Source organism: Schistocerca cancellata, chromosome 1 (genome assembly GCF_023864275.1).
Source record: "Schistocerca cancellata isolate TAMUIC-IGC-003103 chromosome 1, iqSchCanc2.1, whole genome shotgun sequence".
Lineage (NCBI taxonomy): Eukaryota > Metazoa > Arthropoda > Insecta > Orthoptera > Acrididae > Schistocerca > Schistocerca cancellata.
The window spans coordinates 155,930,722-155,948,809 of record NC_064626.1 but is presented as its reverse complement, the minus strand read 5'-3'; the positions used below and the strand labels follow the sequence as shown (position 1 = coordinate 155,948,809).

The 18,088-nt window shown below is 41.1% G+C and overlaps 1 protein-coding gene across 3 annotated transcripts in view; it reads right to left on the bottom strand.

Moving 5' to 3' along the window:
• LOC126153681 (parkin coregulated gene protein homolog) overlaps nucleotides 1-18,088 on the bottom strand; it is a 146,540-nt gene that overhangs the window by 100,569 nt on the left and 27,883 nt on the right. For all 3 annotated transcript variants that reach the window (XR_007532077.1, XM_049916089.1, XM_049916097.1), the window contains exon 3: nucleotides 10,924-11,073. Coding sequence is in view for 2 of the 3 variants with exons in the window: in XM_049916089.1 (XP_049772046.1) it covers nucleotides 10,924-11,073 (150 nt within the window). In the remaining variant the exon portion in view is untranslated. The remainder of the gene's footprint in view (nucleotides 1-10,923; nucleotides 11,074-18,088) is intronic.

Sequence of the window (18,088 nt, the reverse complement as noted above, 5' to 3'; positions counted from 1 at the left end):
GTAACTACCACCTTGGTAAACTGCCGCCAGCAGGCTACATGCCCCCCCCCCCCCCCCCCCCCCCACACACACACACACAGACACACACACACAGAGAGAGAGAGAGAGAGAGAGAGAGAGAGAGAGAGAGAGAGAGAGAGAGACTACTAGATTGAAACATTAAATTTGTGACTCAGATACTGAGCTCAGGAATGTCTGCAACTTCTTCTTCAATGAGGAACAATCTTTGGCAATATTCAGGTGGCTGACTCCAGTGATCTGCAGTTCTTGCCCTATCAGTATAGTCGGCTTGCCTGTGTCTGTCTCTATCTCTTGGGACTCCATTCCAGCACCACCTCTGTACATTGGTCATCATTTCTTCTGGTAACAAGGCAGGTCCATTGCCATTTCATACTGGCTGTTCTCTCCAGGATGTTCTTGATGTAAGTAATCTCACAACTTCTGCCTTTTTTTGTCTTGCTTTTAGATCCCCACAAATCTCTCTCCATGCCTCACTGTGCAGTTCTAAGTTTCTATCTTTTATATTCATGAAGTGTCCAGGTCTCACAGCTGTAAGTCAAAATGGAGAGGACAGACTGATGAAAAACTATTGTTTTAAGGTTTCACTGGCATGTTTGACCTAAAAACCTGAAGGTACTTGAATGTTTTCTACAAGCTTGCCAGTTAGCTTGATGGACCAAAAGATCTCCTGTCATATTTAGGAGATGGCCAAGAAAGATGTTTTCTCGGACAGTGTACTGGATGTATTTTTCAATAGCTTATTCCTACCATGCTCCATTTATCAGATATAACTTTTGTCTTGGAAACAAAATCAGACAATAGAAACTCCAGGTTGGAATATCAACATTATCAGGAAGATCACAGATTGCTGCTCACTGTAAAGATGACCCACTGAGTTGCAGACAGGCACAACAAAAAGACTGTTACACATTAAAGCTTTCAGCCAAAGCCTTTTTCAGCAATGAAAACACACAAACATTCATACAAGCAAGCACACCTCCTCCACATATGACCATTATCACTGGCAGCTCAAACTGGAATGCGACTGTCATGTGAATAGCAATCTAGAGTGGGGAGGGGATGGGGGAGGTATAGCAGGGTTCGAGTGGGAGGAGAGGAGAGTGCTGTCTGGTGGGGTGTGCAGGCACTAGAGACTGCCGGTGTAGCTTTGAGAGGATGAAGAATGGATAGTGCCTGTCTCTGAAAGCCTTGGTGAGACCTTCAGCGTACTGAGAAAGGGAAATGTTTCACTGCACATGCACCATGCTGAGGTGGCAGGCTGTGTGAGAGGGATTTTTTAATGTGGAAGAGATGGGAGCTGTCAAAATGATATATCACTATGCCCTGACATGAGGGAAATCCTATCCAAAATCCTACACAATCATCCTAAAGAAGTGTTCCATCGCCCATCTAGCCTCCAGAACATCCTGATCCACCTGTATGTCACTTCCACTTCTAACCACTTACCACAGGGATCATATCCCTGTAGAAGATCCAGGTGCAAGACCTGCCCAATCCACCCAATCAACACTTCCTATTTCAGTCACATTACAGGTTTATCCTATCCCATCAGGGGTCAGGCCACCTGTGAAAGCAGCCATGTCATTCACCAGCTCTGCTGCAATCATTGCACAGCTTTTTATTCTGCTATGACTACCAACCAGATCTAGGTGGCTAGATGAATGTCCACAGCTAAACTACAGCCAAGAGCAAAGTGGACTGCTCTGTGACAACATGCAGCTGACCACAACATGCTTGATTCCAATCACTGCTTCACATCACGGGCCATGTGGATCCTCCCCTCCATTACTAGCTCTTTTGAACTGTGCAGATGGGATTTATGTTTACAGCACATTCTCCTCTCCTGAAGCTATTCCAGCCTCAACCTATGGTGTGGTTGTTTGGCAAGGAGACCAAACAGTGAGGTCATCCGTCTCATCGGATTAGGGAAAGAAGTCGGCCGTGCCCTTTCAAAGAAACCACCCCAGCATTTGCCTGGAGTGATTTAGGGAAATTGTGGAAAACCTAAATCAGGATGGCTGGACGCAGGATTGGACCATCGTCCTCCTGAATGCGAGTCTAGAGTCAACGTATGATAACCTACACTTCCCACATCTCATACCCAATAGTTTCCACCCCCTTGTTGTATCACCTCCCCCTTTTCACATTCCCTCACCCTATTTCTGTGCTGGCCTCTGCCAATGTACCCACTTGTCTTTTTCCCTTCCCCACTCTTCTCCTTTTCCATTCCCCATTTGTTTCTCCACTCACATCTCGCCTCCCAACACTATGCCTAGCAAACTCTAGTCCCTGCACGCAGTGCCAGACAGCACTCTTCTCTCTCCCTGCCTGTTTCCACTCCAGGTTGTTATTCATCTGACAGTCCTATTCCAGTTGGAGTTGCCCATGATCGCTGTTATAATTTTTGTGAGGCATGCTTGCTTGTGTAAATGCGTGTATGTTTTCTTTGCTGAAGAAGGTTCTGTCTTGCAAAGGCTTATGTTCAGTCTCCCTGCCTGACATTCTGAGACCTGATACAGACATTTGAAATTCCTAAAAATCACTTGCCAATAGTAGAGCACCATATGCAAATCTCAGGTTGTTGTCTCTTCCCATTGATTCTAAATCATTTTCATTCCCTGTTCAATTCTGACATTAGGTGGTAGAGAAGGTAGAGAACAGCTACAACAGGTGGAATCACGTTGTTTCACTCTTCTGTGAATTGGACATTCCTGTGTTGCTTCCATGTCACTAATAAAAGCTGTAAAAGTTTCATATATAATGTACAAGAATTTAACATTGACCACCTTCACCCACTGCTCAGCTAACTCTTCCGTTACAGCAGGATGACTAAATTAATCAAACGACTTTTCAAAATCTGCAAAAGCTGCACACAGAAGCATCTGGTACTCATCTGTGTTGCTTACCAGTTCCCAGAGAACATAAATATGGTCTAGCATATTGAAGGTGCTGCACAATATAGTGGAGATGATGAGTTGCAGACACGCACAACAAAAAGACTGCTAACAAGTAAGCTGTTGGGTTGTGTCAAAGATGAGACTGATACAATTTAACAATAGTGCCGCAGAAGAAGCTGTGGTGTAGTGGTTATGATACTAGACTGTTGCATGGAGGGTCATGAGTTCAAATTTAAGAAATGGGATGTCACCATGTGTTTGGCTAATGTATTTTTCTACTTGTCAGGCATTGCCAAGCAATTGTATGAGAACAATGAGGTGAAGTTCACAAGTTGGGAAGTATTCCAGGCGAAACTGCACAAGTATTACGGCGACACACAATGACAGAAGTGCAAGGCTGAAGATAAATTAAAGTTCAGGGCACAGTGTCCAGGAGAAACTACAGCATCCTACATTCAGGACATCTTGGAGCTGTGTAAAATAGTGGATCCTAGAATGAAGGAGGAAAATAAGGTTGCAAATATCATGAACAGTGTTGCTGAGGACATGTATGAAACCCTACTCATGAAGGAAGTTTTGACTGCAGACGACTTCATAAAATGGTGCCAGTATATAGAGACAATGCATCAAAAAAGAATTACACACAAGAAGTTTGAACGGCTTCCAAACGTCTTACTCATGTCTGTGATAGAGGAAGAAACTGATTTCACAAGTGTTCTACACTCCTGGAAATTGAAATAAGAACACCGTGAATTCATTGTCCCAGGAAGGGGAAACTTTATTGATACATTCCTGGGGTCAGATACATCACATGATCACACTGACAGAACCACAGGCACATAGACACAGGCAACAGAGCATGCACAATGTCGGCACTAGTACAGTGTATATCCACCTTTCGCAGCAATGCAGGCTGCTATTCTCCCATGGAGACGATCGTAGAGATGCTGGATGTAGTCCTGTGGAACGGCTTGCCATGCCATTTCCACCTGGCGCCTCAGTTGACCAGCGTTCGTGCTGGACGTGCAGACCGTGTGAGACGACGCTTCATCCAGTCCCAAACATGCTCAAGGGGGGACAGATCCGGAGATCTTGCTGGCCAGGGTAGTTGACTTACACCTTCTAGAGCACGTTGGGTGGCACGGGGTACATGCGGATGTGCATTGTCCTGTTGGAACAGCAAGTTCCCTTGCCGGTCTAGGAATGGTCGAACGATGGGTTCAATGACGGTTTGGATGTACCGTGCACTATTCAGTGTCCCCTCGACGATCACCAGTGGTGTACGGCCAGTGTAGGAGATCGCTCCCCACACCATGATGCCGGGTGTTGGCCCTGTGTGCCTCGGTCGTATGCAGTCCTGATTGTGGTGCTCACCTGCACGGCGCCAAACATGCATACGACCATCATTGGCACCAAGGCAGAAGCGACTCTCATCGCTGAAGACGACACGTCTCCATTCGTCCCTCCATTCACGCCTGTCGCGACACCACTGGAGGCGGGCTGCACGATGTTGGGGCGTGAGCGGAAGACGGCCTAACGGTGTGCGGGACCGTAGCCCAGCTTCATGGAGACGGTTGTGAATGGTCCTCGCCGATACCCCAGGAGCAACAGTGTCCCTAATTTGCTGGGAAGTGGCGGTGCGGTCCCCTACGGCACTGCGTAGGATCCTACGGTCTTGGCGTGCATCCGTGCGTCGCTGCGGTCCGGTCCCAGGTCGACGGGCACGTGCACCTTCCGCCGACCACTGGCGACAACATCGATGTACTGTGGAGACCTCACGCCCCACGTGTTGAGCAATTCGGCGGTACGTCCACCCGGCCTCCCGCATGCCCACTATACGCCCTCGCTCAAAGTCCGTCAACTGCACATACGGTTCACGTCCACGCTGTCGCGGCATGCTACCAGTGTTAAAGACTGCGATGGAGCTCCGTATGCCACAGCAAACTAGCTGACACTGACGGCGGCGGTGCACAAATGCTGCGCAGCTAGCGCCATTCGACGGCCAACACCGCAGTTCCTGGTGCATCCGCTGTGCCGTGCGTGTGATCATTGCTTGTACAGCCCTCTCGCAGTGTCCGGAGCAAGTATGGTGGGTCTGACACACCGGTGTCAATGTGTTCTTTTTTCCATTTCCAGGAGTGTATGTCAGATAGTGAGAGAGGAAGTTTGGAAGGCACTTGGTTTGCACAGCGAGCAAAAAACCGAGACGCTTCAAGAGGTCATAAGAGAGGAAGTGGAACAGACATTGAACCCAATCTCTTGTCCTTCATTTCCCTTTAAAATGGTGAAAAAGTCAAGACCCAGGAGAAGTTATGTTCCCACAATGCCACACGAGAAACCTGTTTGGGCACCAAGGAAGACTGATGTCTGGAGGACCCAGGATAACCAACCAATATGTTTCCACTGCGGACAACAGGGGCATGTGGTGTGCTATTGTTGAGAAAGGCAGCAGATATTCGATGACGCCTGCGCCAGAAGACAGCAGACCAATCTTAGCCAATGCCAACTCTGGGACAATGAAGATGTGGGTGCTGGATGATGTAGGTCACCATCGCTGCAAGCTAGCCATTAGAGAGGATGCTCCCCAACACACCGTTCAAGGTCTCCATCGCTGTTTAGAAGCTCCAGCCAATCACCTAGCTGCCGCAACCTGGAAAACTAAAAGGTGCAACCTTACTTGGAGATGATGCCGCCGAAGAGCATAATCCTCCACCATCAATCACTACAAAAATGATAGGAAACTATGTCAATATCCTCATGGATGGCCAACCAGCCGAAGCTCTTGTGGACTCTGGAGCATCATATTCAATCATTTTGGAAAAGTACCATCGCCAGTTGCAGAAAACTGTATTCGTCAACAACAAAACATCTCTGCTGAAAGTGGCTAATGGAAAGTATGTAAAAACTACAGGAAGATGTGTCATTCATGTGGGTATAAGTGGCCATACAGAGCACTTAGAATTCATCGTCTTACAAGAGTGTGGTCTTGATGTCATTATTGGATGGGACTTTTTGAAAGTTTCTCAGGCAATTATAGATTGTGGTCGCTCGAAGATTATGCTAGACGAGATGAGATACTGTGGACAGGAAGATTCGCACCTGAGTGTGGGGAGACTATGTGTGCTGGATGAAGTGATCATTCCTGCAGTCAGTGCTAGAAAGGTAACTGTCATGCTTCATGCCATGCAACAACCCATGGATCTTGTAGTGGAATGTGAGAGAAGCATACCACTGAAGAATAATTTGGTCATCCCAGGCTCTGTCATCTCGTTTTAGAACGGATTCAGTGAATTGTGGATAGTTAACTGTTGCCGAGAACTGCAGATCTTTCCAGGACACAGGTACGTAGCAAACACTGAGTGGTTAATTGCAGAACAGCTGAGTGTCACAGAAACCTCCCACACCAAGTCTGTAGGCGAAATTAGTGCTACCACTACGAGACACGATCTTCTAGCTCAATTATCACCAGATCTCACTAAGGAACAACAGAAGAAGCTACTTGCTATTCTTCGAGAGTTCTCTGAATGCTTCAATCAACAGGTGAAGAGCAAATTAGACAAATTGACGATGAAGCACTGGATTAGCACTTTAAACCGTCAACCAATAAGCCAGAGAGCATACCATGTGTCAGCAAATGGAACATCAAATAATTCACGACAAGGTAGAGAGAATGATGGAGAATCATGCAGCGTTCGCAGAGCCCATGGTCATCACCAGTGGTTTTGTCAGGAAGAAGGATGGCAGTTGGCACTTTTGTGTTGATTACAGGAAGCTTACCTTCTTCCACAAACTGACAGTGTACACTGGATTGTCTGAAGGAGGCTAAGTTTTTTTCAACCATGGACATGTACTCGGGATACTGGCAAATCGAAGTAGATGAGGCTGATTGTGAGAAAACTGCATTCATCACCCCTGATGGCCTATATGAGTTCAAGGTGATGCCGTTTCGTTTGTGTAATGCACCAGCAACTTTTGAAAGGATGAAAGATAATATTCTAAGTCACCTGAAGTGGATGATGTGTCTTTGTTATTTAGCTGACGTTATAGTGTTCTCAGAGACATTTGATGAACACATAAAAAGACTAAGGGCCATTCTTAAGTGTCTCCAACAAAGTGGACTGAAACTTAATCCAAGAAAGTGTCTCTTTGGAGCAAAAGAAATCAAAATACTTGGACACCTTGTGTCAAACAAAGGCGCGTGACCAAACCCAGAAAAGGTGAGATCCATAATGGAATTTCTTATTCCTAAAAATATTACAGATGTTAGAAGCTTCCTCAGATTATGTTCTTATTACCGTGGTTTTATCAAAGACTTTTGTATCAAAGCCAGACCACTCCAAGAGTTGTTAAAAGCCGATGCTAAATTTATCTGGGGTGGTGCTCAACAAGATTCTTTCGGTGTGCTGAGAAAAGCTCTGACGACTGACCCTGTACTTGGTCTGTATGATGAGAGAACAACTACAGAACTACACACAGATGCCAGTGCTCGGTACTGTTCTGGTACAAAATACAGATGGAAAAGATAAGGTTATAGCCTATGCTTCTAGGAAACTTACAAAAGCTGAGAGACACTATTCAACTACAGAAAGAGAATGTCTTGCTGTGATCTGGGCCATGTGCAAATTTCGACAGTATCTCTATGAAAGTCCATTCAGAATTGTTACAGAACATCATTCACTTTGTTGGTTGACAGGTCTTAAGGATCCAACAAGATGACTCGCTAAGTGGGAATTATGCCTTCAAGAGTATGACATTATCATAATGTACAAAAGTGGGAGGAAACACCAAGATGCCGACTGTCTCTCAAGAAACCCTGTGCAAGACCATCAAGACATTGATGAAGGTAGTGACTGTCTCGCTGCACTCCAGGATCTCTCAGCTCAGCAGAAGGAGGACACCAAGATATCTCCAATTATGCTTGCCTTAAATTGGTCAGAGGATGTGAATGGACAATTTAAGGTGGTTAATGGATTACTTTGCAAGAAAAACTTTGATCCGTTTGGAAAGAGGTGGCTACCAGTGATTCCTAAAGACATGTGCTTAGATGTTCTACAGAAATTCCGTGACACACCAGAGGCCGGTCATTTATGATTTATTAAGACATACAATAGGATCCACAAGAGATTTTTCTGGCCAGGTTTATTTACGAGTGTCTGTCACTATGTGTCACACTGTGAAGAGTGCCAGAGGAGAAAGGCAGTTCCTCAGAAATCACCTGGTGCCTTTCCAGTGTGTTGGGATTAACCTCATCAGACGATTTTCAATGTCTTCTAGTGGCAATAGATTGATTACTGTTTGCACTGATTATCTGACACGCTAAGCCATTACAAAAGCTGTGAAAACAGCCGAAGCATTCGAGGTAGCCAAATTCATCATGGTAGACAATGTATTAAAACACGGTGCCCCAAGGTTGTTAATTACACATCAAGGGAAAGTTTTTCAATCGAATCTTGTGACAGAGAGAAACCGTCGGTGCAACATTACTCATCACATGACGACATCCTACCATCGGCAAACTAACGGGCTTACTGAACGCCTTAATAAGACCTTGGCCATCATGCTATCAATGTTCGTCAATGTTGAGCAGAGCAACTGGGATGAGGTGCTACCTTTCATGGCATTTGCCTACAACACCGCCAAACAAGACACCACAGGATTTACACCATTTTACCTGGTGCATGGGCGTGAGGTGATGATGACGATCGACACTGTGTTTCCGTTACATCCTGAGGACACGGACGATCACTACATCAGCCAGGTGTTAACCAGCGCTGAGGAAGCTCGGCAGTTAGCTCAACTCCGCACACTGCAGGCTCAAGAAAATGATCGCTGAAGGTATGACGCGAGCCACTGCCCTGTTGTCTACCAGCCTGGTGACCTCGTCTGGATCTTCACTCCTGTCTCTCTGAGAAGCTCCTCAGGCACTACTTTGAACCTTATAAGGTTGTAAGACAGTTGTCTGATGTTACTTATGAAGTTGAAGATTTCAACCCCGACACAAGACGATGAAAGATCAGAGATACGGTCCACGTCCATCAAAGGATCCTGCAACCCAGGGTAAATTTGAAGCTCCAGTGACAGGCAACAAGTGGAAAGGTGATGAAGAGCGTAGCAGCAAAGGAAGTTCTCAGAAGATCACCACCAGGGTGAACATCAGTCATCAGGAGTCGGAGTATGCAGGACCGATGACTCGTTCCCGGACTAAGGGGACCTAACACCGGGACGCTGTTCTCTTAAGGAGGGAGAAACGTCGCAGAAGAAGCTGTGGTGTCATGGTTATGACACTAGACTGTTGCATGGATGGTCACGAGTTCAAAGCTCATCTGAACAGTAAAATTTTAATTTCTATATTCAGTTCGAGTACATTCTAGAAGTATCCACACATGTCAAGAATCATTAACTGGTATGTTCTGTAACTGTATATATACCGTATGTGTTCTGGCCGAAGGCAGTTCACTCTGCGCTTTTGTATGTGCAAGTGCTGAATAAACCTTCATTCAGTGAAGTTGGTGTTCGTCATTCATCTAATTACACCTCCTTCTATGTGACAATAGTCTTCTAAAATCTTTGTACAAAACACAGATTAGGTTTATGGGATGATAGTTTTTTATTTTGTGATTGTTTCCTTTCATGTGAAGCAATTTTATCATTGCTTTGTTCCACAATACTTGAACTGATGCATGGTCACTAGACGAAACAAAAAGTTTTGATAGTTGCTCGTAAGTTTCTTCACCAGCAAACTTCAGAACATCAACAGACAACTCATCATAATCAGGATCAGCACCCTTCTTCGAAGTATCAATAGCATATTTGACTTCCAAAGGAAGTATGTCCAAAATTTTGGGTGCATTGGAGAGGTCATGTAGTGTTGTAAATAGCTTTTGTTATGCATACAATTTAAAATTTCTGCTTTATTGGTAAGTCTGGAATTGTCTCTGTAAGTTGCAATAATCTGCTTCCAGCAATCATGAGTTTTCATTTGAGCTTTTTTCCCTCTAACTAGATCTTGGAATTTTCTTGAAATCACCCTCCATTTCTTTTCTCAAGTTTACACTCATACAGTTTGGAATATTCTCTCATGTCACAATAAGATCGGATTTTAACTTCCCTTCATATTTTAGGTAAACTGTTAGTTTTATCTTAGTTGATCTTTAATCTTAATTGTGCCACCCCTGCTGAATCTCGAAATCTTAGTTAAGGGACTTGCTTAATGTTTTCTTTTTTCTTTTTTTTTTTTTTCAAACTTCATGAGATTAACAGTATTTCTCTTCAATCTCAGAAGTTTATGCCTTTCTTCTCTTGAATTCATGTCAAACCTCGACCTTAATAGTTCGTGATCACTGCCAGTCTTGAATTTGTTTGTAACAGAGATATGCTTAGTAATATGAAGGGAATTCAACTGTGTGAAGTCTATTTCATTTTTAACATTGAAGTAGGGGCTTTTCCACTTCCATTTGTCATTAAGATGCTTGTTGAAAAACGCATTTATTACAGGCATCTTAGTAAATTTTACAATTTACGCTAGTCACACTCCTCATTCATTTTCTCATCAATCTCATAGTTACAAATTACTATTTCGCCCTTTTTGTGTGACTGAGGAAATTTCTGTTTTCGTTTTTTCCACACTTGTCATTTTAATGCAAACAGTAATATGATTCACTGTACTTGTTATTTTCATGGGAAATGTTTAGGGGGAAAAAAAGTTACAGAAATTTGAATAAAATTGTTTACTCCCAGTTTTCTTTCCATCAGTCTGCAACAGACAAAGCTGACAATGCTTTGATGATATTTGACACTTTACCTTGATGAAATTCATAGAAGCAAATGAAAATTTGGAGCCTATACTGTTGTAAGAAATCAAATTATAAAACATAAATACAATACACTGCAATGCATTTAATGAAAAAAGTAGTGTCAACATAAATAATATTTTTAATGGTGGACTTCAGTCTGTGACGTCAGCTTAGTTATATGCTTTACACATACTCACTGCATCAGTACTCACCATTTTTATTTTTGAACAGATTAAATACAGGTAGTATTTGCCTGTAATATGGAACAAGGGCTTCTCCCACCATATCAGCACTCATAACCAACTGCTGCATCACCTTCAGTGTTGTGCAGACTACATCATGCTTTCTCGTATTTAAAGCATCTGGAGCATTATACAGAAAGAGAGATTAAGAAATTTGCTGCCAGTTCAATACTGAGCATTTGAATAATAAGAGGTAATAAAAATTGTATACACAAGAATTAGAATCATTTTTATCTGTTACAAAAATTTCTCTCATTCATTTCATATTGTTCAGGGATATCTTATGAAATCCATGTCCTCAACCTTTTCAGACATTGCAATATTAGTAAGAAAATGTAAATGCTCTAGTAATTGGTGTAATGGCAATATTAAGAAAAGGGTAGATTTCTACTCACTATATAGTGGAGTTGATGAGCCACAGACACGCACAACAAAATGACAGCTAAAAAGTATGCTTTTGACCAAAAGGCCTTCCTCTGAATTAGGCAACATACATAAGGCCTTTTGGCCAAAAGCTTACTTGTTTAGCAGTCTTCTTGTTGTTTCTGTCTGTGACTCAACATCTTTGCCAAATGGTGAGTAGCACTCTGTCCTTTTCATAATATTGACATTATTCCACCATAGTAATTGGTGTATATGTATAACAGTCAGGCTGGATACTTAGAAATTCCACTTGACTGATACACTAAGATGAGTAATAAATGGTATACTGTAGCTAATAAATCACTATAGAGGATTTCCTTCTGTGAGAAAGAGAAGTATAAAAGAGAGAGACATGCATCAATGTGTTTCAGATGTAAGAAAGGATGGCAGCTAGAGTGATGATGGCATGTTCAGTTATGACAGCATTTTATAGGAAAGACTGAAATGGAAGTGAGATGGAAGTTGGGGGAGAGAAGAAAGCAGCTTGAAGAAGAATAAAGACACTTTAACATATAGAAAACAGAATTAAAATAGCAGAAGCAGTTATTTGCAGACTTTTTCAGAAGTGCCCTGGGGTTTAACTGCAGCTGATTAAGAAATGTATTTGTAAGAAGCATTTACAGTAATTAAGTTTGTAAATGTAATAAGATCACATGTGAAATACAGAATGCAAGATAGAATGAAGATTTAAACAAGTAGTAAATTGAGCTATGAAGAGAATGCCATAGTGGAATCCGACTAGGGGAAAAAAAGTGGGGCATCAATGTCAGTGGCCTTCCTTTTGCTGATGATATGGCCCTACTAGACAACACCAGAGAAGAAGCTGACGACCAGACCCTCAAACTGTAAACTAGCAGAAAAAATAGATCTCAAAACCTCCACCGAAAAGACAAAAATGATGTCAAATATAAAAAAAGCACTGAAAAGTTTTAAAATAGGAGGATAAAAAACAGAAATTACCAAAGAATTCAAATATCTTAGAGAACAGGTCAGGTGGAATGCCTCTGAGGAAAAGGCAATTGAATTTAGAAGAAACTAGGCTTTCAACTCACCAAAAACACATAGTTCCATCTCGTAAACTGCAAAAATAATGCGGTAACTGAAAGGCTGGAGATCAAAGAAAGGAAAGTATTATGAACAATTCTAAGCCTCAAGTTCCATAGTAACAAAGTAATCCACATCTACATCTATTCTCTGCAAACCCCCGTGAGGTTCATGGCAGAGCACATGTCCCACTGTACCAGTTATTTAGAATTCTTCCCATTCCATTCACATATGGAGCAGGTGAAGAATGATTGTTTGAATGCCTTTGTTAATACAGTAGTTATTCTAATCTTATCCTCATGATCCCTATGCAAGCAATACCTAGGAGACTGTAGTATATTCTAGAGTCATCATTTACAGTCCGTTCCTCGAACTTCGTTAATAGTCTTTCTCGGGGTAATTTATGTCATTTCAAGAGTCTCCCAGTTCAGTTCCTTCAGTATCTATGTGACACTTTTCCATGGATCAAACAAACTTGTGACCATTCCTGCTGCCCTTCTTTGAAATATGGTCAATACCCCCCCCCTCCCCCAGTCCTATCTGGTACACGTCCAACACACATGAACAATATTCAAGAACTGGTCACACGAGAAATTTGTTAACAATCTCCTTTGTAGAGTGACTGCACTTCCCCACTATTCTACCAATAAACCAAGGTCTATCACCTGCTTCACCCATGACTGAACCTATGTGATCATTCCAGTTTATATCCCTGCAAAGTGTTATTCCCAGATATTTGTATGAGTTGGCCGATTCCAACAGTGACTAATTGATATTATAGTCATATGATACAATGTTTTTCTTGTTTTGTGAGGTGCACAATTTTACATCTCTGAACACTTATAGCAAGTTGTCAATTTTTGCAACACTTTGAAGAAATCTTTTCAAGATCTGACTGACTATTTAAGCAGCTTCTTTCAGAGAGTACTTCATTATAGATAACTGTATCATCTGCAAAAAGTGTGAGTTTATTATTAATATTGTCTGTAAGATCATTAATATACAACATGAACAGTAAGGATCCCAACACACTTCCCTGGGACACTGCCAATGTTACTTCTACATCTGATGGTGATTCTCCATCCAAGATAAAATCCTCCCTACCTAAATGTCCACAGTCCAGTCATAAATTTCACCTGATACCCCATATGATCAAACTTTTAAATAAATCTGGTAATGAGTCAAATGCTTTTTTGGAAATGAGCAAATACTGCATCTATCCCCCAGCTTTCATTCAAAGATTTCAGTACGTCTTGTGAGCGCCAATTAGCATTCTGTTCAAGATACTTCATTATATTTGAGCTCAGAATATATTCTAAGCTTTTACAACAAACTGATGTCAAGGTTATTGGCCAGTAGTTTTGCGGATCACTTCTACAACCCTTCTTGTAGATAGTTGTGACCTGGGCTTTTATTCAAGAACAGAGCACTGTTTTCTGTTCAAGAGATCTACAATAGATTATAGTTAGAACAAGGACTAATTTAGTCACAAACTTAGTATATAATCTGACAGGGATTCAATTGGGCCCTGGAACTTTGTTCAATTTCAAAGACTTCAGCTGTTTCTCAATACCACTGTCACTAATACTATTTCATTCATCTTTTCAGTGATACGAGGATTAAATTGGGGCAACTTTCCTTCGTTTTCCTTTGTAAAGAAACATTTGAAAGTAGAGTTAAACATTGCAGATTTTGCTTTCCTACCCTTAATTTCAGTTACCGTGTTATTCACTTAGAACTGGACACAAACTTTGGTGCCAATAACAGCCTTTACATATGACCACAAGTGCTTTGAGTTTTGTGAGGTATCATTTGACGACATCCTACTATGGTAGTCATTGAAGGCATCATGTATTGCTCTCTTGACAGCCAAACACCTTTCATACAGCATCTCTCTGTCTACAGCCCTAGGCATTGTTTTACACCTATTATGCATTAATCTCTGTTTCTTTAGGAGTTTCTTTACAGTGAGTATATACCATGGAGGTTCCCTCCCATTACAAACTGGTCTAGTTGGTACTTATCCATCCAGTGCATGGTCAACTATTCTTTTAAACTTGAGCCATTGTTCCTCTACATGCTTCTGCCCTGTGCTGAAAGTTTCAAGTTACTCACTGAAATATGACACTTTTGATTCTCTATCTAGTTTACTGAAGATATATATACTTCTGCTCATTTTAGTTGTCCTTTGTACTTTGGTCATCATTGTTACCACAACCACATCATGTAACTGATACAAGTTTCGATGTGGGCATCCTGAAAGAGGTCAGGTCTATTTGTTGCAATCAGATCCAACATATTTCTATCATAAATGGGATACGTAACTACATGTTCCAGGTAATTTTCAAAGAAGGCATTTAATAATGTTTCACAGGATATCTTATCATGCCCACCACAAAAAAAGTCATTTTCCCAATTAACTGTTGGCTGACTGAAGTCTCCACCGATGATTACAAGTTAACTGTGGTTTTCTCGAAAGTTTTTGGTCACATCAGGAGATGAGTCTGGTAGGCAACAGAAGGATCCAGTTATCATCTTATGTCCACCCCTGATACTGAGTCTTGCCTAAACAATCTCACATGTAGCTTCAATTACTATCTTGGTGGTTTTGAGTTTCATGTCTACTGTGACAAACAAACCGCCTCCATTTCTCATTTGCCAGTCTGTTCAATATATGCTTAAATTTTCCCCCAAAATGTTGCTGGTATCAATTTCAGGTGTCAACCAGCTTTCTGTGCCTAGTATTATGTGAACTTCACTACTTTTCAGGATTGCTTCAAGCTCTGGCACTTTTTTGTGAATGCTTCAGCAGTGTAACATTAGGATGTTAATATTCTCATCTGTGGCAGACATTTCTTTTGATCTTACATGCATACTTCTGGGTATCCTACAGCTACCATTATCTGGATTGGATGGAGAGTCACCTAACCTAAAAGAAACCCTTCTGTGCACTCCACACGGTCAACTACCTGAGAATCAGAAATTAAACCCTTTATTAAATAACTGAGAAGCTTTCAGGCACAATGAGGAAAAGAAATTTTGATTTTTATGGACACATTCTGAGAATAAACCCAAATACAGAAAAAAATTGATATTTCTGCAACAAAAAATTAGACAAATTGGTTTAAGGGAATGGAGTAAGAATTTAAAAACCTCAGTCATAGGAAGTATGTTCACAGCTACAAATGTAAAATGGAGAACAAGAAAGAGCAGTTCCAAGTCAAAATCAAAACCGAATGAATGATCCGATCAACAAAAGAAATGAAAGTGAGATCAGAAAGAATGAAAAATACTGGACTAAAAGAAGAAACAGAACAATGAAAAATGATTGAGTTAATGTACTCCAATAATAACAATAATAATAATAATAATAATATAATCTTATGCCACCCCCAAAATAAAACAATTTGGGACATCACACAGATTATTCTTCCAAAGTGTCAAGTAACAATAACAAAGTTTTTTTTCCATGATATTCTTTTCACAGAGTAGAAATGAAAATATGACATCATTTTGAGGTTTCCATACATTTTTAATTTATGAATCTATAAATACTGTCACAGATGTTTGTTTGTCTCAAATTTGTTGCAGAGCACTTAACACTATGAAACTGAAATTACTGAAAAATAACAGTTGTAAATTTAACATGTATATATAGATTATGCAGAAATTTATTTTGCATGAATATAAAATAAAACAGATTAGAGAAATATTTGCTGCACCTTCGTATGATGCTTGAAATAATGCATAGCAAATGAGGTGTTGATTGAGATGCAATTCCCTGTCCTGATACTTGACTGATTCTCTATCAAAAAATTTTTGAGACTGAAAAACAGTTGGAACTTTTTTTACCCATTTCAACATAGATAACAGAAGTATGTCAAGGCCACAAAACAATAGTTGCACAGTCTGCATAATCAAACAGGAAAATATACTCCACTAGTCTTAAAAATTCAAAAATTCTAAATTGACTCTTTGAGCCCCAACAATTAAAAAAAAATTAAAATTTTTCACAAAACTGACCTTTTTAGTTGTAAGAAGCACCACCTACAAGAAGAAATTGGCAAAATTAAACAATCAAGTTATTTTAAGGAGATGGTTTCACTCAGGAATATGTTTTTAAAATTTTTTACAATACTAACCTAACAAATGTAAGGATTTAGAAGCATATACAACTTAGGGAATGATAGAAATTGCCTACAAGAAAATTTAAAGATCCCTTCGAAGAAACGAGAAGCAACTGTATGAATAGAGAGATGGAAAACCAGCACTAAGCAAAGAAAGGGAAAGCTTAAAAGCAAAAAGAATATATAGAGGGTCTATACAAGGAAGATGAACTTGAAGGCAACATGGAACTGCTTTATCTATGGAAATTCTGGAAATTTCAAGATCTGTTGTACACTCCATCATTACTGAACATTTAGGCTACAAAAAACTTTGTGCTCGTTGGGTTCCAAAAATGTTGACGGATGCCCACAAAAGTCACCAAATGGTGTCAGGTTTGAATTTCCTTGACCATTGTCATGATGAAGGAGAGAACTTTTTGAAATCAATTGTTACTGGAGATGAGACTTGGATCCAATACGACACAGGAAACAAAATGACAGTCACAACAATGGATGCATCCAAAATCACTGAACAAACCAACAAAATTCAAGCAAACATTCAACAACATGAACCACTCAACAATGGATGCATCCAAAATCACCGAAACCAACAAAATTCAAACATACATTCAACAACAGGAACCACTATCAACGCAGCTGCTTACTGTGAAACTTTAGGACATTTGCGGAGAGCCATTCAAAACAAACGAAGAGGTATGCTGACTTCAGGAATTGTGCTGATCCATGACAACGCTCGTCCACACACTTCTGGCAAAACCCAACGGCTCCTTGAACAATTTGAATGGGACATGTTCGATCATCCACCATACAGTCCTGACCTGCACCCACCAACTTTCACCTTTTCCCTGGACTGAAGACGTGGCTAGGAGGGCAGCTCTTTCAAACCAACGAAGATCTTCAAAACAACATCAATGCTCATTTAAACTCATTGGCGGCAACATTTTTTGAAGAGGGTATTGCAAAGCTTGACCACAGGTACAATAAATGTCTCAATCTTTTATGTGATTATGTTGAAAAGCAGCCATAAGTGTACAAAACTTTTGGTAATAAAATAATTTTTTTCTATGAGCTCGTCTTTTATTTATAGCCAACCGGAGATCGGGGAGGGGGGGGGGAGGGGGGAGGGGGGGGGGAAATCAGCCGTCGTATTTGTATGGAGTGTAGCCACATATGGTATGAGCCATGGACAATAAGCGGATTAGCAAGAAGAGAATAGAAGGTTTTGAAAAGTGGTGCTGCAGAATACTGCTGAAGATTAGATGGGTAGATAACATAACTAACGAGGAGATGCTCAATAGAACAGGGGAAAAAAAGAAATTTATGACACAACCTGACTAGATGAAGGGATCAGTTGATAGTAAACATTCTGAGTCATCAAATGATCACCAATTTAATACTGAAGGAATGTGTGGGGGAAGGGGGGTAAAAATAGTTGAGAGACCAAATTGCGGTAGTTAATTTGGAGATGAAGAGGCTTGCACAGGATATAGTAGCATGGAGAGCTGCATCAAGCCAGTCATTGGCCTGGAGACCACACCCCA